Source organism: Ctenopharyngodon idella, chromosome 5 (assembly GCF_019924925.1).
Source record: "Ctenopharyngodon idella isolate HZGC_01 chromosome 5, HZGC01, whole genome shotgun sequence".
NCBI lineage: Eukaryota > Metazoa > Chordata > Actinopteri > Cypriniformes > Xenocyprididae > Ctenopharyngodon > Ctenopharyngodon idella.
Window position 1 is genome coordinate 18,085,646 of NC_067224.1, and position 23,995 is coordinate 18,109,640.

Here is a 23,995-nt window from a genome sequence, read left to right on the forward strand (position 1 = left end):
AAACCTGACGCACATATAAATTCTTCTCCCCCTTTACAATATTTTTAATTTATGTTTTAACTTTGCAGTTTAAATACATCTTACATATTTCAACGGGGCATCTTGCTTTATTATTATGTATTATGAATTTCTTAAATAACCAAACTTTAACAACACAAGGGTAGATCCCCTGAGTGCAGCTGATGACACTTTTAAATGAGTGATCAAGAATATTCCAGTATATACATAAGATTTCCTTTGATTCCTCTGTCCTCATTTTCTTCCCTCGCATCCTTCAGGGGGTGCAAGGAAAGGAAATGAGGATGCACAAATAAGAAATGAGAAGCACCCCAAATCTTTGCCAGAACATGTTAGATGAAGGTTTACTAACAACTGCTTCATGTTGTACATCAGTCCACTCAGAACAAGAATCATCTTCTAGAAAGATGTCAGTCTTGTTCTACATTTTTAACTTAAGTAGTTTTGTTGAAACTTTAAAAGTTATGCTCTGTGTATTTGTTGGTTTAAGTAGGAAATTTGTTTGGCTCCAAGTAACGAAATTAACAATAACTTTTCCAGTGATATAACTGACTTCATTAAAAAAAATCTGTAAGGAATACCATACTCTTATTGAAAAATGTCAAACAGGAAATGAGTTCATTTCGGCCCTGTTATGGATATTCATCCTCCTCATTCCAAACATCCAGTATATTAGACAAATTTGTTTGAGATTTTTTTTGCTGTATGTTTTTTATTTTATTTTATTTTATTTTAATGTTATGTGCTTAAGTCCAAATGTCCAGTTAACATTAAAAACACACTTCATTTATGTTGATATTTAATATGCAGCAGTTAACATATGTTTTTCAGAATATAACTCACATTTATTACATTATTTCTAAATGTAATAATATGTGACATATACCGATGCAATTTGTCTGTGGTTTTTTTTTCTTTTTTCTTTTCTCTCAGCAATGCAATTTTGACCTGGTGTGACTTACAGTCAGGTGTGATTCATTTTCTGGAAAAATACAGTAAACATTGTTTGTTTGTAAAGTTTTCCATCTCAGGACTGATTAGGTTATGTTTCATTATTGAGTTAATGCCACAAGGGCATCTAATTCCCCATAGCCATGTGATACTACTCCAGCCTTTTGTTAATAATCACTTTTGAGTATAATAGACCAGATGGAGAAATCCGATTGTCACAAACAGTGTTTGAGTTCATGCTCAGTGTTTATTCTACCCACGTGTAACTTGTTGTATTAGCATTAGTATCGCTCGTTAGCTGATCTGAAATCTGTGTGTGGCAGGCTGGCTCACACCTCCTGGACATCAGACTCAATTAACATCTTACTAGGCTGCCCAGCCCGCCCCATCCCCCATAGACCGGATTACCCTCCCAATGTCTACCTGACTACTCCTGCGTCCCCTCAAGGGCAGCAGCCTCAGAACAGGACCGTGTCCCATATGTTACACCACACATCTACTAACCAGGGCTGGATCCAGAACCAAAGACTTCCCCCCTTGTTAGCGGTACCTGCTAACCTGGGAAAATGGCTAGTTCTAGCAGAAACACACTGCAAGTGAATGAACCGCGCTGCTACGGCTCCACGTTGTCTTTAGAAGAGAAATGTGAGCAGTCTTTCTTCCTCTTTTACTACTATAGGGTGGAGGATGAAGCCGTGCTGGACAGAGGGGCCTCGTTACTTAAACACTTCTGTGATCAGGAAGAGGTTGAAGGTAAGTACCTAATTTTTAGTCTAAAGTCACTTATTGATTTGAATTGTCATTGTTTTAATTGGTTGTTTTCAAAGTTTGAACCCAAGAAAATGTTCTTATTGTGAAAGAGACATTTGGTTTTGTTTTGATACAGTTAGATTTGCATGGAATGTTCAATGTTTACTTTAAGGTGATGAAGATGTAGGGCACAAATGCCAAGTGAATTTGTGTTTACCTTGCCAGTTTCCTTCCAGTCCAAAGATAGATTCAAATGAGTGTTAGTGTGTGTTGTTTATCAGAGTGTAGTTTAGGAGCATGTTCAGAAAAGTACTTAGAAAAGAATATAAGTCAGACAACTAGAATCAGAATGAGATTGATTACCACGTATGCATACACAATTTTTCTTGGTAAAGCTTCTAGTACTCAATAATAAATAAATAAATAAAAAGACGACAACACTGATACAATATGATTAAATTAAAAATCAAATACACACACACACACACACACACACACACACACACACACACACACACACACACACAAACATGTTTGTTTTGCTATCTTAGTGAGGACATTGCATAGACTTCCATTGATTTTATATCAGGTCAATGATATTTTCTATCACCTAACCCAACTCTCCATAGATGTAATGGTGTTTATACTGTACAAACTGTATATTCTATCCCCTAAACCTACCCATCACAGAAAACTTTTGGCATTTTTACATTTAAAAAAAAAAACATCATTTGGTATGTTTATTAATCCATTTCCTCCATGGGGACTGCTGGCTGGTCCCCACAATGTAGGTGATCTCAGATATTACTATCCTTGTGGGGACCATGCACACACACGCACAAAACATACAACTAGACAAATAATGCAATTGCTAATTGGAGGCTTAATAAAAAAGCACAGTGGATCTCAACAGGTACCTGAGCTAAATATAGCAAAAAGCATTACATTTTTTATGATAGCAGGAAGGAGAGATGGACCTGTGTTTCATCTTCTGTTTTTTTTCCAGTTTCCATTACTTTAAATGTTCATTATCCTTTCAGCCCTGATTAAACACTGTTCCTCCTCTTGCTGTTCATTTTAAAATGTAGTAGGTCATCTGTGCATACTGAATACTTGCATACTATTATGCCAGTATGCTATTTTAAACATAACCAGAGAAACTTTGTATTGCAATTAAGTTTCTCATAGCTTTGAGGGAGACTACTACTATTTAAATGGTTAGTTCACCCAAAAAGTTGTCATTTATTACTCACCCTCATGTCGTTCCACACCCGTAAGACCTTCGTTCATCTTCGGAACACAAATTAAGATATTTTTGATGAAATCTGAGGGTATCTGATCCACACATAGGTAGCAACGTCATTGCACCTATTGACGTCCAGAAAGGTAGTTGAAAACATTGTTAAAATAGTCAACGTGACTGCAGTGGTTCAACCTTAATGTTATGAAGCGACGAGAATACTTTTTGTGCACAAAAACAAAACAAAAATAACGACTTTATTCAACAATTTAAACCATTGTCATACGTAGTGAACTGCAGGCTTCTGTGTTTTTCGGTCCGAATGGCAACTCAGTATTGGCCGAAGCTGACCTTGTAAGCAGAACGACGCATACATGTGTTGATGACACATATTGAGCCAGCATTCAGACGTAAACAAGGAAGCCTGCACTGAGTTCACTACATATGACAATGGTTCAAATTGTTGAATACTGCGGTTTAAATGGGAATTGCAATATGTGAATTTGATTTCGAGTTTAGTTTTGCTGTTGCTAGTTTAACTTAGCAACCTATGCTCAAATGTCCAAAAGATATTATAATAATATATTTGTATGTTTACACTAACGGTCAAATGTTTGTGGTGAGTAGGTTTTTTAATTGTTTTTGAAATAAGTCTCTTATGTTCACCAAGGCTGCATTTATTTGATTAAAGCTACACACTTAATCTTTTAGGGTTAAAATAACCGTTGGCAAAAATATAACATGCTAGAAAATTAATAATCACTGTAATAATGATCTATCCATAGACTCTTAAGTATTTGCCTATTAAAATCCAAACAGCGACTTTTTTTTTTTTTTTGGCCAGGCAGTGTATTATTACAATTTATAATATATGTTTTCTATCTTAATACATTTTAAAATGTAATTTATTACTGTAATGGCAAAGCTGAATTTTCAGCATCATTACTCCAGTTTTTAGTGTCACATGATCCTTCAGAAATCATCCTTGTATGGTGATTTGGTGCTTAAAAACATTATTATTATTATTATCATATGTTGAAAACAGCTGTGCTGCTTAATATTTTGCAGAAACCGTGATACTTTTTTTCAGGATAAAAAAAAAAAAAACAGCATTTATTTTAAATAGAATTCTTTTGTAACATTATAAATGTCTTTACTGTCAATTTTGATCAACTATATGCATCCTTACCAAATAAAAGTATTCATTTTATTAAATTTTTTATTTTAAAATCTTGATGAATCCAAACTTTACTGTTAAAAAATCCCGTTAGTCTCAGAAAAAAAAAAGTTGGCCTGTCCTCAAAGTAAACTATAACAGAGCAACATGTGCCTGCTAGACAAAGAGTCCATATGTGGCAGTTCTTTTAGATATAGAGCTTTATTAGCAGCTATATTAGCATGCACAGTGGCGCGTCGCTATCTTACTTGTACCCTCCATCTGAACAGCTCTGTTACTGCGGTAACACAAGGTGCTCAGATGTTGAAGCCCGTAATGTCCCAGCCAGAATCAGGGAATACGCTTTATCCGGTGACGAATTGCGTGCCACTCTAATTCAGCCTTCTTTCTATGGTCGCATAGAAAAGGGTCCCTCCGAAAGAACAGGAAGCTTGGCACAAAGCTGGCTCGACAAAGTGTGGTTCCTCCCTCCCTCTTACCTCTCCCTTTCCTTCTCTTAGTCCTTGCTCTTACTCCCTTTTCCTTATTTGCTCTCGCCCATCCCAGCATAGGTGGGATCCCTTTTCATAAACTGTTCTTAACGATCTTTCTGCACCATTTGTTTGTTTGTTAAAAACAAGCAAAGAAAAAGGCTAAATGTCAACAATTTACAATCATTTTCCAGAATGTTTGCAGAAAAGATACTGAATGTGCCCTGGAGCGGACCATTTTGACTGATTCTTAACTTAAAACAAACAGGCACATAATTAAGTCACTTACTCAATCTACATGATTTATACCCATGATGCCCCCCTAAATCAAATACTGTTAGTAATATTTAGTAATCAAAGGCTTTTTATATAATTGATGACCCTTTTTGTTTTGCAAAATAATTATGTAATTCATACTATTCATAAAATAATCCACAGTAATTCATAAAAAGTTATTCATACTATGACATTGTGATACATTTTATTGTAACATCAAATATGATCTATTGTGAATGTACTAATGAAGTTACACATATTGGTAATGAGATAAGATTAGAATAAGATGAAAACATGAGATTAACACACTCAATGCGCATCACTTTTGTAAAGACAATTTGGACTGCATCCAAATCTCTCGCTGACAGTGAAAGTAGATTATACTGTAAGAAAAGAGATAGCAGGGCTGTGAATCCAGATTAAATGCACTGCATAATTTATAAGAATGTGTGATGTTTTACAAGGACAAACAGATCTTTGTGTTAAGGTTCAGTGGATAATCATTGTCATTTTGCTTTGTTTGATATTTGTCAGGACCTTAGTTCAAAGTCCTGGAGACAGTTTTGAGATATCAAGTGCAGGTTTAATGTAAGATTGGTCTCTGTTTCATAAGAAGCAGAATATGGTAAGATCATAAAAACAGTATCAGTCGTATCTTCACAATTGAGTCAAATATAATAAAAATCAACTGTTTTAGAAGAAATCTCCACTTTAATGCATGTCCAGCGACGCGACAAAGTTAAGATGTTTAACTTTATGCAAATGAAGAGTGACTTTCAGGAGCAACTACCAATAGGAGTGAAGTCAGTGGAGCATTGTCTACAATATGGAGTAAAATCCGTGAATGTCATTCACAAATGTTACTTGGGAATGCCCACTAGCGACCTTGCCACCAGCCACTTGCAACATGCAAGTCGCTGGTAGTGTGAACGCAGCTTAGGATATGTTGCTGCTTCCAGTGGCTTCGTCTGTCGCCTAATGGCGGGGACTGTCCTGCTTTTAACCTCGTCACACTTGGTTATGTCTTGAGGCTCATGAATCACTGTGGTGGTCTATTAGACTCTCTGATGGGGTGAATCATGATCACTATGTGACCTGTGGCACCACAGCTGGACTGAAGATGTAAAGACAGCCTCGTAATTGGCTGTAGATAAACAAGTGCAGATGCACCTGAATAAATCATACATGACATGCATACGACTTTATTCGTTTTACTGTACTAATTTTTTTGATGTCATACTTTTAAATGGATTTGAGATATGCTTTAGCACTGTAAACCTTTTAATGCTGATTTCTAGGACAATCTGATCAAAATTTGACTGACAGTATTAAATTGAACATTTTGAACAGATTGACACGCCCACCAAATGTTGTAGACCCAAATGTAATTTTTAGTAATCAAAATTTTGTGCATCAAAAACAAATAAGTGTTTATCTTTAAATAAAGCAAATTATTTTGGAGTCAGGGGTTGGAGAACACTGACTTTGTGAAAGACCTTTCTAATTAATGTTGACATGCATTAAAGGGTTAGTTCACCCAAAAGTCTGTCAGTAATTACTCATCCTCATGTCGTTCCACACCCGTAAGACCTTCATTCATCTTTGGAACACAAATTAAGATGTTTTTGATAAAATCCGATGGCTCAGTAAGGCCTGCATTGACAGCAAGTTAATTTACACTTTCAAATGCCCAGAAAGGTACTAAAGACATATTTAAAACAGTTCATGTGACTACAGTGGTTCGACCTTAATGTTAGGAAGTGATGAGAATACTTTTTGTGCGCCAAAAAAAACAAAATAACGACTTTTCAACAATATCTAATAATGGGAGATTTCAAAACACTGCTTCATGAAGCTTCTAAGCTTTACAAATCTTTTGTTTCAAATCAGTGGTTCATCAGTGGTTTTTTGGCACACAAAAAGTATTCTCGTTGCTTCATAACATTAAGGTTGAACACTGTAGTCACATGAACTGTTTTAAATATGTTTTTAGTAGCATTCTAGGCATTTGAAAGTGTTAATTATCTTGCTGTCAATGCAGGCCTCACTGAGCCATCAGATTTGATTAGAAATATCTTAATTTGTGTTCCGAAGATGAACGAAGGTCTAACGGGTGTGGAACAACATGAGGGTAAGTATGACAGAATTTTTATTTTTGGGTGAACTAACCCTTTAAATTTTAGCTTAATTGTAAATTAACAGCACACTTTGTTAATATAAATTGACAATTTATGCAATGTTAGATTAAAGCCTTAAACATCTCAGTTCAGTTACAGCACTAGCCTGAAAAAGTTTAGAATTCTGGTATAGATTGTATCAGGTCTGGTCTGCAGATCTGCACTGATGTCACTGGTCCAGTTAAAGATGCATTACACAATATGAAACATTAAGTTTCAATAAGTTACACACAGCAACACAGTGTGGGATGTAGCTTTAACAGATGGACTTCATGTGACTAGGGGAGAGACATGGAAAGTGTCTGTATGATATGGATCTAAACATTGGACGTTCCGCACTACCTGCTAGCTGTTCCAGCCAAAATATTTAGTTTGACAGTCTGCTGCAAACCCCTCCGGTGAAGTCCACCATTTCCTGCATAAATTGCGCTGAGGAAGTCACGCCATTTATTTACGTCTTTACTCAGGTTGCATCATATGTTGTAACCAATGGGCCGCAAAGAAGCAGTCGGCATCCAGCTCCTGACCTCAGTGACACTACACATTATTTATCTTGCAAATGTTGAAGTGTGTAGATGTCGGATGGTCACGTGGCTTGTGCTATCTTGACTGTAGGGAGCCGCTTATCTCATGACAACAATGTTAGGACTGACATTATTGTATTTACTTGACTTGGCTGAGTCAATTAATTCTGTAAGTGTTTATCTACCTCATCAAGAGCCTTTTAGATATACTGAGGGGAATTCACTCAGAATGAGCTGCAGCCTCTGAAAGCGTTGTTATTGCACATACTGTCTGGGATGTTTTAGCCCTTGATTCACTGGAGGAATTGCACAGCATCATTCCATCATCCAGGCACTTGATTAGTCTCTTTTAAGTACCAAAAGTGCTCTCGACTTCACGGTCTCTGGATATATCCCCAGTTATGTTCTTCTCCGTTGTTTAATCTTCATTTGATAAATAACTGCTGCCGTTTTGCATAGAAAATCTTTTAATAAATATAAAGACTTTTTTATAGAGAATAAATTTGAATAAAGTAGTTTTTACCAGATTGAGGTTTTTTCTTTTTTGGAATTTTTATGTGACACTGAAGACTGGAGTAATGATGCTGAAAATTCAGCTTTCCCATCACAGGAATAAATGACATCTTTAAATATATTAAAATGGAAAGCAGTTATTTAAAATTGTATTGTAAATATTTCACAATGTCTCACTGTTTTTACTGTTTACTAAATGTTTTTACTGGAAAACAAGACAAAAATACTGTTTATGATTTTTTGCAGTGTTTACACTGAAGAGCAATTGTTTTCTGAAGTCTTTTTGTGTTTCTTATGCCATGTGATAGCCTGATAATAGCCTGACTTATCTTCTCAATTTTACTCTCTCAGGTCACCACACCATATACATCGGTGTGCATGTGCCGAAGAGCTACCGTCGAAGGAGACGTCATCGCCGACGCACCAGTCACAAGGACAGAAAGGAGAAAGTGACTGAGAACGCTTTGGACAGGTCAGACGCAGAGAACAATGAGGAGGCCAGCAACAGCATCCTCAAACCACTCAGTAAGCGCTTGCCAAAGAGCCGTCAGTTCACATTAATGCTGAGGGCTCCTTCATAGAGCCAATCACAAACACACACACACTTACACACACAGCTACGAGCCAAGGCTGCTGCTGACTCTACTTTGTCAGAACAGATATCCAGAGCTGCCTAGCCAGGGTATAAGTGTGTTTGGACAGACAGGGCTAGGGCCCCTGCGTGTAAGTAATAACCATCCAAATGGGTCACGATTGCCTGACGTGAGCCGCTGAAGGAGGGAAGTATGTGTGTCTCTGAGATTTCTAATGGTGAAGTATTATACGCCCAAGGGAGGATCACTTAGAAGGCGTATCTGTTGATTTGGATGCCAGGACTTTGAATGCTCTCTAATGATGTGATAGCTGAAAGGGAGAATGAGGAGGAAGAGAGGAGGTGAAAGGGATCGCATAACTGAGGGAGAGGCAGACACGGTGAAGAACATGATGATTCCAAGGTCATATAAGGAAAATGTTGCCTTAAAATCATGCAGTGGCCGTATAGACTTGTCCAAAGTAAATAAAAATATGGGTTCAAACAAAGTTTTAACCTAATAATAAAAAAAGGTCATAATTTACTCACCATTATGACAATTTAAACCTTCATTCGGTTTTATTTATTTATTTATTTATTTTTCACAAAAAGGATCTTCAAAGGAATCTTCACACAGAATTTTTTTATACAAAGACACTGGCTTATAGTAAATACAGGCTTGTCAAGCTCAAAAAAGTAGTACCTATGATTTGGGCTCTATATTTAACATTCTGACTTTACCTTCACCTCCACTGCAGGTTTCAAATTAAATACGGCACCTATTGTGTACAGGTTTGACGTCATTATTTCTGGTTACTAGACACTTGAGAACTAATGACGTTTGATGCTGTGTTTGATTTGAGAGACAGTTTGAATTTATTTAGTCTGTGTGCCACTGAAGACATAATAGCATAGGGGTTTTCAACGACGTGAGGGTGAGTAAATAATGACAGAGTTTTGGCTGAATTATTCTTATAAATTCTTAAATCTGCTGAGGTTTTAGTGCAGTTTGCTGAGGTTTTAGTGCAGTTTACTGTGCTGACTCTGCACAAACTCGGTTATTGACCTTAATCTGAAGCGTATTCAGCTCCTAATGGAAACTCAAGTGCAACCAAGCAGAATCAAGAACTTGACAGTGATGTGGACCCAGAGCTCACCTGATTTACCATCTCTGGGCTTTCAATTCATCCTCCGAATACCCTTTATCAAAAACATGGTTTACAATACACTTTACAATAAGGTCCCGTTAGTTATCATTAGTTAATGCATTATGCAATATTTATTAATCTTTGTTAATGTTAGTTAATACATTTTTTTTGTAATATTAGCAGACACAACTTTTGATTTTAATAATGTATTAGTAAATGTTGAAATTAACATTAAAATTATTAAATGCTTCAGAAGTAATTTTCATTGTTCATGTTATCAAATGTAGTTAGCTAATGTTAACAAATCGAACCTTACTATTATTATGTTACTATTTTAGTACTACAGGAATTATAGTAACCTCCCAATTTTTTTTTTAAAGCTGCAGTCCATAACTTTTTTTTGGTTAAAAATAATCTAAAATCAATTTTTGAGCAAGTACATAACCAGTGTTCAAAACTATCTCCTTACCTTAGCCCGATTCAAAATTTTAAGCTTGTAATAATGATTTATAATTCAGGTGGTACTGGTGGGTTTCTGCAGGAAATTCGAGCATGCAGTCCCAGCTAATAGGCTATATGGCACGTGAGGATGCTGCTGGTAGCGGATCATTTATAGCCTTTTCTCACAGCAGCTGGAATAATTAAACTTATCATTTTGATGGCGGATTTTATTGTATGAAATATTAACGTTAGAGATTAGACTGTACAAAGATTGAAATCTACAGGTAACGCTAGTACACACTAAATACACATAGTCACGCAATGCTGATGTTGTTAACATTAACAATTTGAGAACAAAGTATAACAATAGTAATAATTTGCACGGTTTGATGTGATCCGAGCTAAGCAATGGTTAGATTTAATCACCATTGGCAGCACGATTTATTGTAATGGTTTTTTTTCCTCAGTTGTTCATGTCATGTGTTCAGATGACATTTTCCGGTGAAAATTCTTATTTTGGTCATACTTCCAAGATTACAATCTGTGATTCTGAAGTACCTGTACAGTATCTACCGGTGCGATGACTGAAAGCCACACATTCTCTTCAAAACATAAGATTCATCCGCGCTGAGGAGCCGTGCCGATGCGCAAACCACGTAAAGATGATAATTCCGCGAATAACTGCAATTGCAGATTTTAGACAGAGATGGTGACAAAGAGGCAAAACTTACAGACTTCAGCTTTAAGAATTGATTCTATAAATCAACTTTATCCTTAAAAGTGATGTGTGTCATTTTTTGCAGTGTTAAAATGCTTTCTCCCATCCTACTTCAATGTGCACACAACTATAAGTAAGCTATCTGTAGATCATTCAGGCAAGTTAACCTCTGGCTCAACTAATGGTGTGAATTTGGGGCGGGACTTCCTGTTTATGTCTTGCATTTATGTAGAAGTTAACTGAAATGGAGAGTGAGCTCTCATACATTCTTACACAAAGAATCAAACCTCATTTTTATATGTGTATATGTTTTGTACATGGCAGAATTGTCCACATATATTGTTGTCAAGTGTGTCAGTGTCTGCTTTTCCCATGCAAGGGATTTTCTGATGGAAATTGATATAGTAATACAGAAGATTAGGGCAGGCCCACATGTAACAATGTTCTGGCTCCTTGCCTTTTGACCCTGAGCAGCGTGAGCAATGACCTTTGTCTGTAGATGGATTACTTCCTGATTGTTATCCCTTATCCGGATACATGTTTGTTAGTATCAATCTTCCTCTTTATAGGCTGCAACAAATAACACCGTAAATCCTCTTTAAATGTGAACAAAAATAATAAATTGCCAGGAGGAAATGTTCTGAATGTGTTCATATTCCTGCTTTTTAAAGGAATAGTTTACACAAGAATGAAAATTATTTATGTGACTTTTTTTCTGCCTGTGGAATAGAAAGCTCCAGGCCTTCTTTCATTGTAATTTCATGTAAGAGAGTGACCAGCACATTCATTGCACTCGAAAAGCCATACAGGGTTGGAATGACATAAGAATGAGTAAATAAAGCCAGAATATTCCATCCCTTTAAACTGGCCTTGTTTTAGGGTGAATTCTGCTGCAGTGCTCTGAAGTCATAGTCTTTCGAGCTGCGTCACCCTTAAGTGTATTTATTTAGTGCTGAAGAAACCTCCCTGTCTTATTCTGTTCCCTTTGCCTCCATCAAAAACATGCCTTAGTGCCTCCAATTCAGCACTATGGTTCATTTTCATGTGTACAAATATAGGCAGGAAACTCTCCTCTGTGTTGTGTGAGATCATTGCTACTGATCTGATGTGAGCTTTACAGTTAGAGGCAACTTCCCATTGTTTTCTGAGAATTTTAAGTATAAAGCTTTTCTCTTATCTGTTGGGCAGAATGGTTTCTCTCACATGTGGTGATTCCTTCCCATTTGCCTTCCAGTTCAGTCCATTTTATTAGAAGTCACAACACATTAGGTAACCAATGACAGTAAGAAACAATAACAATAAACACCTTAAATAATATACATATGAATTTATACAGTAATTTTCTCCAGGTAAACTAAAGTTCAAAAGTTTGTGGTCGGTAAGATTTTTAAAAGTTTTTGAAATCAGTCCCTTATTGTCACTGAGGCTGTATTTATTTGATAAAAAATTATATTATATATATATATATATAATATATATATATATATATATATATACTCTCCATCATATGGCATCATTATTCCATCATATAGCATCATTATTCCAGTCTTCAGTGTCACATGATCAGAAATCATTCTAACATGCTGATTTGGTGCTCAAGAAACAATTATTATTAAGCAAATAAGAAAAAAAGAAATATATTTACTGTATATATATATATATATATATATATATATATATGTAATATATTTATTTATATATATATAATATATATATTTTATATATATATATATTATATATATATATAATAATTGTTAATAATTGTTTCTTGAGCACCAAATCAGCATGTTAGATTTGGCGCTCAAGAAACAATTATTATTAAGCAAATAAGAAAAATAATATATTTACTGTGTGTGTATATATATATATATATATATATATATATGTATAAAAGTCACGGCAATCGTCAATTTTGGAATTGTACACATCCCTAATGAGTTGTTGAAAGAACAGCATCAATTTAGTACATCCTTGCTGAATAAAAGTATTAATTTCTTTAAAAAAAACAAAACAATGCTTACTGAGCCCAATCTTTTGAATGGTAGTGTATGATCTAAATATATCGATCACCTATAATTTAAAAGTATAAGCGATTTAAATTTCTGTAATTTGTATATAGTGGTGTCTGTGTGCACATTTCTTATATGGACGATATAGTATGAAGCTCTGTCTGGTGTTCTGGTATCCGTTTCCTGTTTGGTTGTTTCCCAGGTATGTCTTGTTACCGTGTGTTTTAAATGACTCCTTTTATTCTGTGATTAGTCTGGTTTTGTCTGTTCATAGCTGGTTCAGGTAGTGAGTCTTAACTTACAACAGATGCTCCATCCCTTCTCTCTGTGTATCTTGATAATTTTAAACTTCATCAATGGGAGTCAGTCAGACCCTCTGCTGAGTAGGATGTCCCACAGGAGATCTCTTAAACCCAGAGGCAGGAGGGCTGGTGCACTGTAATCCTCTCAACTACAGTTATTCTCTCCCTCCACTGCAGGTTATAATTAGTAAATCTAACCTTCTTCCTAAGTCAGACCCACATATGTGATTGCCAGTTATAACAAACCTTTATTTTTTGACTAGTTAGTTAATATCGGACATAAACAAAATAATGGTCTCCTTGCCTTTACGATGGTGATATTGGATAATCCAGGTCTGCATGTGAATGTGGAAACACTGTTTAGTCTAATGTTATTTTGGCTGGATTACCACATTCTAGTGTGTACATGTTTGTCAGCTTTGTGTATGATAATAGGCAGCAGTTGAACATGTATTGAAGCATAGAGAGTGTATGGACATGCTGCTTCCTCTGACTGTGCTTTGGGGGATGTTTGGGATTAAAGGTGCTTATAGCTGACCACATGTCCACCCACACACTATTCCCAATGACCAAGAAGTGACCAGATCACACTCGAATATGTGTGAATACAAATAGACCAACACTGTGTACTATCAGTACTATGGTGCACCGTGAACTCTGTCTGTTATGTAGTCCAAAAATTGGATGTGATTTTATCTTCCACTGAAAGTTTTGGTTCTCGGTTTTATTGATCTGCTATAATTAAGCTCAATCACTATATTTACAATACACCACCGTCTTGTGTGTTTTACATAGTTAAACACTACATAATAAAAAAGACACTTTTTTTTCATTAAAATTGAAAATGAGTTTTTATGTATTTTATTTATTATTCTGTTAAGCAAATTCATTAATTTCTTTTCAATAGATGTAGTTCCTGACATGCGAACTACCATTTTTTTTTTTTTTTTTCTTTTTTTTCTTTTGAACATTCTATTCATCAGAGAATCCTGAAAAAAAAAAATGTATCACAATTTCCACAAAAATATTAATCATCACAACTGTTTTCAACATTGATAATGATGAAATATTTCTTAATAAATGTTGAAATTTTTCTTAATAAGCACCAAATCAGCATATTAGAATGATTTCTGAAAGATCATGTGACACTGAAGACTGGAGTAATGGCTGATGAAAATTCAGCTTTGACATCACAGGAATAAATTGCATTTTAAAATATATTAAAAACTTAATTTTTTAATAATATTTCACAATATTACTATTTTACTGTATACTTTGATCAAATAAATACAGGCTTGACTTCTTTTAAAACATTAAAAAGCCTTACAGACCCCACACTTTTGAACCGTAATGTAAATATAAATATATGTACAGATATTTTACATAATAACTGTGTCAAGTGTATGTTCAGTCCATTTGTGTTTTATTTTTGGTTTTCCCCATCGGCCTGCTCGTCTATGTTCCTGGTTCCATGGTTGTTAATTTAGCATGCACCTGTTCTTTTAATTAGCCCCCCCCTGTGTATTTAAGCCTTGAGTTCTCACAGTTCTTTGTTCAATGTTGTTTGCATTAATGTTGATGTGGTTTGTGTATTCTCCTGCGTTTCTGGGTCCAGCCTTCTATATTAAAGATTTATTTTAGGTTTTTTTTGTTTGTGCGTGCTGCTTGCCACACCAACGTAACAGGACACCGAACCGCAAGTAAGGATTATAATTTAGAACGTCATGGATTTACCTGCAGTCCATTTGCTCTGCCTGGAGCAGGAGCAACGATCCCTTGAGGACCACACGAGAGACTATTTAGGTCTGGCATGCCTTACAAACTACCTAGACTGCTCTTTGTGTGTTTTTTTTCCGAGCTAGCCTCAACAAGCTAACTAAGGCACACCTGCCCGACGATGGTCCTTGAGGGACATTTGCAGCATTTGTGGAGTGGGTGCTAGTGAGCTGTGGCTCTCCATTCACCATCTGCCCAGCTGAAGAGGACATCACCAGCCCCACTCCAGACCCAGAGCGCAGCCAGTTTTTAGCCTCGTCCCCTATGGATGAAAAAGCCTAAACCCACTGCAGGCTGGGAGACTGAGCCCACCAGAAAGCTCCTATTGGAGCCATCCCATCGGCCATCTTGGAGCTCCACCCATACTCCTGCCATTGAGGGTGAGCTGTGCCAGGTCACTATTTGGTTTGAGAAACTGGAAGAGATAATTCCCCGAAGTCTCCTGTGGTTACTGGTCCTACCCAGCCCCAAGTCTCCTGTATCTCTGCTGGTCCGGCCCAGCTCCAAGTCTTCTGTGTCTCTACTGGTCCCGCCCAGCTATAAGTCTCCTGTATCTCTGCTGGTCCCGCCCAGCTCCTAGTCTCCTGTATCTCTGCTGGTCCCGCCCTGCTCCTACTCTTCTGTTTTTCCGATGGTCCCACCCAGCCTCCCTCTCCTGCCTCCTCTACCCAAGACAGCCAGTTCTTCGGCCCGCCTCTGCTGGCTCACTTCAGTTCCTCTGCATCTCCTCAGTTTACTCCACTCTGCTGCATCTATGCGCCTCTGGTCTTCCTGTCACCAGCTCCGCCTTGGCAAGTAAGTAGAACCCCTGTCTCAGCCGAGCTTGTCACTCCACCTCAGCCTATTGACCAGTCTGCTCCACACTGGCTCCCCTCCCCATGGCTCTACCTGGGACCGTTGTCCTCATGGCTCCACTGGGCTCCCTTGTCCCTCCGGCTTCGCCTTAGTCGTCAATCTGTCTGCGCCACAGACTTCCTGGCCTTCAGCTGCTTTTCATCCCTTCACTCCTTCGGCTCCGTTGGGCTTCACCTTCCTTCGGGCTCTGCCTTGGTCCTCAGTCCCACTGGCTGCGCCTCAGTCCTCCAGTACTCTGGTTCTACCTCGACCGCTCGTCACTGTGTCTCTGCCTTGGCCTTAAGGACCCAAGGTGTCGTCCGGTCTCGTCGTCTCCTCTGCTCTGTCTAGGTCTCCACCTTTCCCGTGCTGCTTACCACACTTTGCCAAGCAATTGTCAGAAAATAAACTGTATTTGGCATTTATTTCAATGTTTAGAATATGTTTAATTCCATAATTATTAAATATAGTTTGAAGTTGAAATATTTAAAAACCTAGTGTACATTTTGCATTCAAATAAATTAAATAATTTTGCTTATAAATGTTGTATTCTTAATTTCCTCATAATACTTTTTAAAGTAAAAACAAATTATTTGAGAAGTTTTCATTGCGCTCAGTTATTTATGGGCTTCTAAATTTTTCAAATTGGGAGCAGACATGCTCTTTGGGGGGAAAAGTAAGCGTCAATCCTGCTCTGGTGACAGATTTCTCTGTTTTTTATTAGTCTCCCAGGGCTACCATTATGGAATCCCTCTCAAAACATCAGTTATTAGTCAGACCCAAATGAATTCCTGGTCCTTTGTTGACTCTGATCTAATCCTGACATCTGAGAAGGATCAAATGTTGAAATTAATTTTCAGATAACAAAAGAGTGATTTCACAAAATTTGAATTGTATCTATGGAGAGCAACAAATACTGTTTTGTGAATTCCAAGTGTTTTTTTGTGCTGAAATAATGAGGGACACATGAAAAACGTCATGGTAAAATTCTCCAGAGGTATGTGACTGGCACGTAGGGTAATCAGAGAGTGTTAAGTGGCTCAATCTAATCACTTCCTGATGAGAAAGGGAGAACAGACATAAGGGTCCTGCAGGTGATACTTCTTATCTAACTGGCAGGTCATTGACTATTCTGTCCCCTTGTTGTCACTGACAGGTGCATAATCACATACTGAATAACAAGATAAATGTTTATCTGACATAATGTGTGCTGGAAAATGCAACTAATTAGGTAAAAAAGTTAAATCTGAACTCAGGCAGATAGCTATCCCAAACAGCTATTCAAAGAATCATTAGGATGTGGATGTTCTCCATGATGTGGGAAATTCGGTGTGATGACAGTAGTAGTTGTGCTCTGGTGAAGTTGGGTATCAGTTACTGTCAGGAAGTCAGTAGGAGATGGCAGGGGAGGCAGTCAAGTGAAAGAACAATAGCTGTTCTGAATAAAACTCTTTTGTGCCTCAAACAAAAGACAAGAGCCACTCATCACAGGCATGTGACGCCTCAGATGCATTTAATCACTCTTGTGCTCATCACTGCTAGACTGATGTGAAACACACAGCAGTGATAGCCTGCATTTGATTTTGTTCTCACAGGATTACAATTTCATCTGACATAGAAGCCTGAGGAAACATCACACTTGACACGTCATTTTGCCATAAAAGTTAATCTGAAAGCTCCAAATTAAATATTTATAAATTGTGAACCGAAGTGACTATCATAAATTTTTATAGTAGCAATTAACTTGATAATGGGTAAGAACTTTGACTATTAGACCTGCTGTAGGCACAAATCCAATGTTTTTGTTTTGAGAACTATTAGATGAACTATAATAAACTATATTAATGTTTTTGTTGCTAGTTTAAGTGTTACCCAGTGCTTTCCCCTATCAGACATTTTTCTAAACTTTTTTTTTTATTTTTTGTTTTTATTAAGTTTCCTTGACTCTAGTCATTGGACCAAAAGCTATGAGTGTGCATCCCAATCGGAAGTTGACTTGAAACCCTTATTGTGTCTTGATAAGTGGCAAGTCGTGTGTTTCCGCCAAGCATCTGTTGCTAGGAGAAAATACAAAAGACAGCCTTGTAATACACACTCTTATCATGCCTTTTTGTGCCAGTAAACTAGTGAGGTGTAAATCGGATCACACTGTCTGTCAGGTTTACAATTGAAATGTTTAAAAATGTATATGTACATTTCATAGATATTCTTTTATAAACATGTTGCATGCAATTATTCATTTGCAACACACTCAGTCTAAAAACTATGTGAAAGTGATTGCTTGACATGGATTGCTAAAACAAGGATTACTATTGCTCATATGTACAAACCCTCTACCCCAAGTCTTAAACTTTGGTGTGGAACTTGTCTCTTATAGGGGTGCGTTAACTTCCGTTGCCTGTTGTTAATATTCACTTTAAAAAATAATGTGTTGGCTCAACAACAAAAACAAAAAAATTACGCAACAGTTTGCACTTTTTTGAGTTATGACAACTTTGAATGAAATTGTGTTCAACCAACAAACTATATTGAGTTAGAGGAACTTAATTTTTAACATAAACAAATTTTTAAGTTGATTAATTGAGTTGTAGCCCTTGAACCATTTAATCTTATCTATTTCCATTAAAATCCACAGCTATCATAGCACAGGCTAAATGTAACTTATTTAGCATGTATATTTAATGAAGTAAGATATTACTTGTCACTGGCATTAGTGCAGTTATCGCTTATAGAGTCAATGTAGTTTACCTTCATGCCGTCTACTCTTCAGCACAATGGTAACCTCAAAAACTTCAACATACCAGAAACTATTTTTAATGGCAAACATAACAGTAATAAACACTAGCAGGTCTTTACCTTCACTAAAATAAATAAAAAAATAAAATACCACTTAATTTCAACATTTTTTCTCCTTATCCAGTTCTATGCAAAGCATGCCGGGAATTAAAAATCCACTACCCAATTTCCAAAGTTATCAAGACACTTTCATTAAGTTACAACAACTTATTTTAGATAAATAAGAAATTTTAATAAAGCAGAAATTTGAGTTTAAATTACACACAATATTAAGTTAATGTAACGATCAACATTATTATGTCAACAGAACTCAACAAAGTAATGTTTGTAAACTTAAAAGGTTTAATTAAATCACTGAAATAGAATTTTTTCATTTGCAACCATGCATTTATTTAAGTTATGTTAACAGGTTCCTTGAATTGTAGTGATGCATGAAGCAAAGCTCACACAGAAGTCAATTCTGCAAATTCATGTAGCAAACTTGAACCCATTGCAAAATGTGTGTGGGGAAATCTTTTGCAATTCTGGAATTCTGAAATGACTAGATTTCACAGCTTAGAAATTCACTGAACAACAGTGCATTTACAGCAAATGTGAATGTAAATAAGGTGAAACTAGCACACAATGTCTTCCCAAATGCACATTAAACTCAAACTTTTGAGAGAAGCAACATTTCCTGTGAACTGAGCAGCTCGGTATCATAAGCTGCATATGTGTAAATGAACACAGTGCCGCACTTTACTCTGAAACTGACTATAGTTTTCTTTAAAATTAAATCATAGCCTTTGATTTGATAATAGCGATTTGAAAAAAATTGATTATTTCAGTTTTATTTAAACTAATTGTGTAGTCCCATTTCTCAATTTGAATGTTATGTTTGATTTAATTAATTAGCTTTTTATCAATTCAGGAACCCCCTGTTTGGGAAAACCTGTACTATCAAATCTACTTCTGTTGGTTGTATTTAATTGCCTCAGAAAGCACCATCACCATCAGCAAAAGAAGAAGAGAGCAGGACTAATGATGTAAATATTGTGCATTCTGAATGATTCTCTTTGAAATGCCCACAAGCTGCCAAGCCTGCAGTTTAATTTATATCTGCAAGTATACAAGACTTGCAATGCTCCCGAAGGCCATTAATTCTACTACAGACAGACGTGGGAAGCTTGTAACTGCCTCAGCACCACAATTCACAAACCCATGAGTATTGAGAATTATTGTTTTTCTGGTCTGTGCATGGTGTAAGAATGTCATTGAATACTTGCTCTCAGATGGAGTGAGAGGAATGTGAGTTGGGATACTGCTGTTTGCATGTGGGATGTTGCACAGTGTTGCTAGTGAGACTGGGACTCTCCAGCATGAAGTGGCTGCTCAGCTAAGTCCCTTTTTGGGTGCTGGGCATACTTCCCCCTCGCTTTTCCCATAAGCCTCTGGTGCACGGACAAAGTCCCCTTTGTGTGGGTCGTAGCTCTTGGCGAGAGAGCCCACAGCTTTGAAACTTTGTTTGAACGATGCGATTTTCATTTCTATCTGTCCTTTGCGCTCTCTCCCATACTGAACTCACCCATGCCTCTTTCTCTCCCTCCCTCGCTTGTTCCTTCTGTCCCGGCCCTGCTTAGCAACAGCATGAAGCAAGTGCCCACTGAGGCTTAGTGCTTGGTATCCATAGCAGAGTTGTCTGTATGCATCGCAGGGTCACTTTGTGTGTGGACTTTGTAGAACAGAGTTGGGACAACGAATTGGCCCAAATGAGTGAAACAGTACTGCCTAGTCACTTCCTGTAAACTGGACATAATGTATTCGGTCTTGATACATCATTTTATATATATATATATATATATATATATATAATATATATATATATATATATATATAATATACATACATCATTATATATACTACCGTTTAAAAGTTTTGGGTCGGTAAGATTTTTTTAAATGTTTTTGAAAGAAGTCTCTTAAGTTCACCAAAGCTGCATTTATTTGATCAAAGATACAGAAATATTATTAGAATTCAAAATAACTGCTTTCTATTTGAATATCTTGTAAAATGCAATTTATTCCTGTGATGCAAAGCTGAATTTTCAGCATCATTTCTCCATTCTTCAGTGTCACATGATCCTTCAGAAGTCATTCTAATATGCTGATTTGGTGCTCAAGAAACATTTATTATTATTATTATCAGTGTTGAAAACAGTTGTGCTGCCTAATATTTTTGTGGAAACTTTGATATTTTTAAGGATTATTTGACAATTAACTGCATTTAAAGGTCACGTTTTGTAACATAATGTCTTTACTGACACATTCGATTAGGATAATGCATCCTTGCTGAATAAAAATATGAATTTCTTTAAAAAAAATGCTGACCCCAAACGTTTGAACGAGTGTGTGTGTGTGTGTGTATATATATATATATATATATATATATATATATTTTAATCCTTTATTAAAAGTATAAAGTGTGTATATTAAATTCTTTAAAGTCTGTCTTAGAAATTCTTAAAATTCACCAAAGCTGAGAGGACCTTGTGGCAGACTGTCAAATCTCTGTATATTATTTAGTCTCTGTTACAATGTTTTGAATGAGGTTTGATGGTGTTTGAATGATGATGATGGTATGATGGTGTTCAATATGAATGTATTATGTACATGTTGGAATTACTGATGTTTTGTGGCTAGTGTAATTTTAAAGTTTCTTCTCATTCTTTTATCACTTTTCCAGGTATACTGATAACATTTCTGACCTGTTTTTCACCATATCAGCAGCAGTAAAAGTTTAGGAAAATACTGGCTTTAGAAAGCGAGAGTTATATCCTGCACTTCTATCCAATCAGATACTATAATTATCTTTTCAAAGAAACACAAGGGCTTTATGGATAGTAATTCAGTCTGGAGGTTTCGTCAGAAATCAGACTGGTTCACTGCAGAACTGTACAATCCGATTACTCATTTACTCAAACAGCATTGTATCCATGATGTTAATGTTGATCTTATCAACATTAGAAGATGTCAACTCAAGCCAGTGACATCAGCAATGGACGGTGAATCAGAGGACAGTCTCTCTTTTTACAGTATACAAGATTGCGAGATGCCTATGTGACGATTCATTTACGCCTAAGCTAGTGCTACATACGTCACTTATACCGATTTTTGCTGAACGTTTATTGAATATTAGGGAAAGGTATTGAAGAATAGTCGCCATGACCTTTCACCTTACACAGATTTTTAAAATGTCCAGTTTTGTTTAGGGTGATTATGCAAATTATATAAAATTCAGTGTTTATTCACAAATTTTTAGTGTTTGTTAGCCTATAGTGAGCATTTTCCCTACATTGCAGTGCTTTAAACACTAATGTTTTAAATGTTAAGATGCACTTCATGGGGTAAGATCTACTGTGCATTTGTTTAAATAAATAAATAAGTCTATAAATAAATGGTTTTAATATAAATGTTTTTCTTAAAAAATATTATGTAATATGACTGAATCAACTTGAATAAATTGGGCTACACCAATTAAAAGGTTTAGATCAGAAACAACTCACACTTTCACAGTGAATTTCACTGCCAGATTTTGCTAGTTTTAATGATGAACCTTTAATGATGAACTCAAGTTAGAAAAATGGGCTTTATTTAGATTGAACATCACTGTTTACTCTCTTCCACAAGAACTAATAAATATTCAAATTAGAAAACAAGAGAGATGGAAAGCGAGGCCCTCTTGTGAAGAATGAACAGTTTGTGAAACATTTCCTAATTGTTAATGAGGGGCTCAGGGCAAGGTGCCAAAGTCGGAGGGCCAATGGCGAGGGGGTACAGCCGGAGCAGCCGATGGGCGGGCTATGGCTCTGGGGTGACAAGTGGGACCCCCTTTTTAACTACCTAGGTGTCACTGTGTTAGAGTAGGGTGTTCAGGATAGCAGACAACACGGAGGGCTCTAATGACGGTCTAAGTGTTGCTTGTCTGCGTGGGGTCTCGTGTCTTTGACCTCCCTCCCTCCCTCTCTCGGCCATCCTCACCAGCGTTGATCGTGTTCTAGGGGACAAAAGTGTTTTAAAAGAGGGTTTTAGGATGGATGCATCAGATAATAACCCAGAGAACATGTCCGAGAACAATAATGTGGAGAAGAGTGAGGCTGTAGAGGAGGTGAAGATGGAATCCAATCAGGATGTGGACCCAGATTCAGACCTGTCTGCTGTCAAGATTCTCCTCCACCTGAGCCAACTCCCTCTGGAGAAAAACTGGAGATCATACCTAATGGCATAAGTGATGATGGCAAGCCGGAAATATGCAGGACTTTACCTTCGCCTCTGACCCGCAGTATTTTTCCTGTTGCAGTTTCACCTGCTGCTGAGCGCATCCGATTCATCCTGGGAGAGGACGATGACAGTCCAGCGCCCCCTCAGCTCTTCACAGAGTTGGACGAGCTACTGTCTGTTGATGGCCAGGAGATGGAGTGGAAGGAAACTGCCAGGTAAGAGCCTCATGTCTTGGGAACTAGGTGTTGAAATAAGCCTGAGTTCCCTGAATATTTATTTGTTTCTAATAGTATTATTTTATCTCATGTTTTGCCCAAATTGTATATATTGTATAATTTTAATTGTATTTACATATTTCATTTGATCTACACTACTTTTCAAATGTTTGGGGTCATTAATAGTTTTTTTTTTTTTTTTTTTTTTTTAGCTTTTTACTCATCAAGAATGCATTAAATTGATTGAAAGTGGCAGTAAAGACATTTCTAATGTTACAAAAGATTTCTATTTTAAATTCTGTTCTTTTCATCTTTGTGTTCAGCATATTAGAATGATTTCTGAAGGATCATGTGACACTAAAGAGTGGAGTAATGGCTGCTGGCAATTCAGCTTTGCCATCACAGGAATAAATTGCAATATTTTACAATATTACCCTTTTTATTGTATTTTTGATCAAATAAATGCAGCCTTGGTGAACATAAGAATCTTCTTTCAAAAACATAATTGTTCAGATCCCAAACTTTTGAACGGTAGTGTATTTTCAGGGAAGATTGGAAAAATAGTACACTTATGTTCTGTTTGCTAAAGACCATTTTAATTACTCGTGCAGACGAGTTTTACGGGCCCCATACAATTCATCAAAAGAACATTCGAGTGTACTGGCTCATTGCCAATGACTGCTTGGTGCCAGTATCTGAACACATTTTAAACACTTGACAGTGTCTAAAGGGATGTTTCCCACCTGATTATTTTTTAGGGAGTGGTGTGAAACAGTGTAAAAATGTTACATATATGCTTTCAGCTCAGGCATTCAACAGACACTGTTGCTTTA

General features: G+C 36.6%; 1 protein-coding gene across 7 annotated transcripts in view; it reads left to right on the forward strand.

Moving 5' to 3' along the window:
• The window catches only part of slc4a4a (solute carrier family 4 member 4a), a 66,264-nt gene that overhangs the window by 6,092 nt on the left and 36,177 nt on the right, over nucleotides 1-23,995 (forward strand). For 6 of the 7 annotated variants that reach the window (XM_051893432.1, XM_051893433.1, XM_051893434.1 and 3 more), the window contains 3 exons: nucleotides 1,649-1,722; nucleotides 8,448-8,621; nucleotides 23,027-23,162. In XM_051893432.1, coding sequence (XP_051749392.1) covers nucleotides 1,649-1,722; nucleotides 8,448-8,621; nucleotides 23,027-23,162 — 384 coding nt within the window. Of the gene's footprint in view, nucleotides 1-1,520; nucleotides 1,723-8,447; nucleotides 8,622-23,026; nucleotides 23,163-23,995 lie in introns of those variants that run through there. The other variant, XM_051893431.1, reaches the window with a different exon arrangement.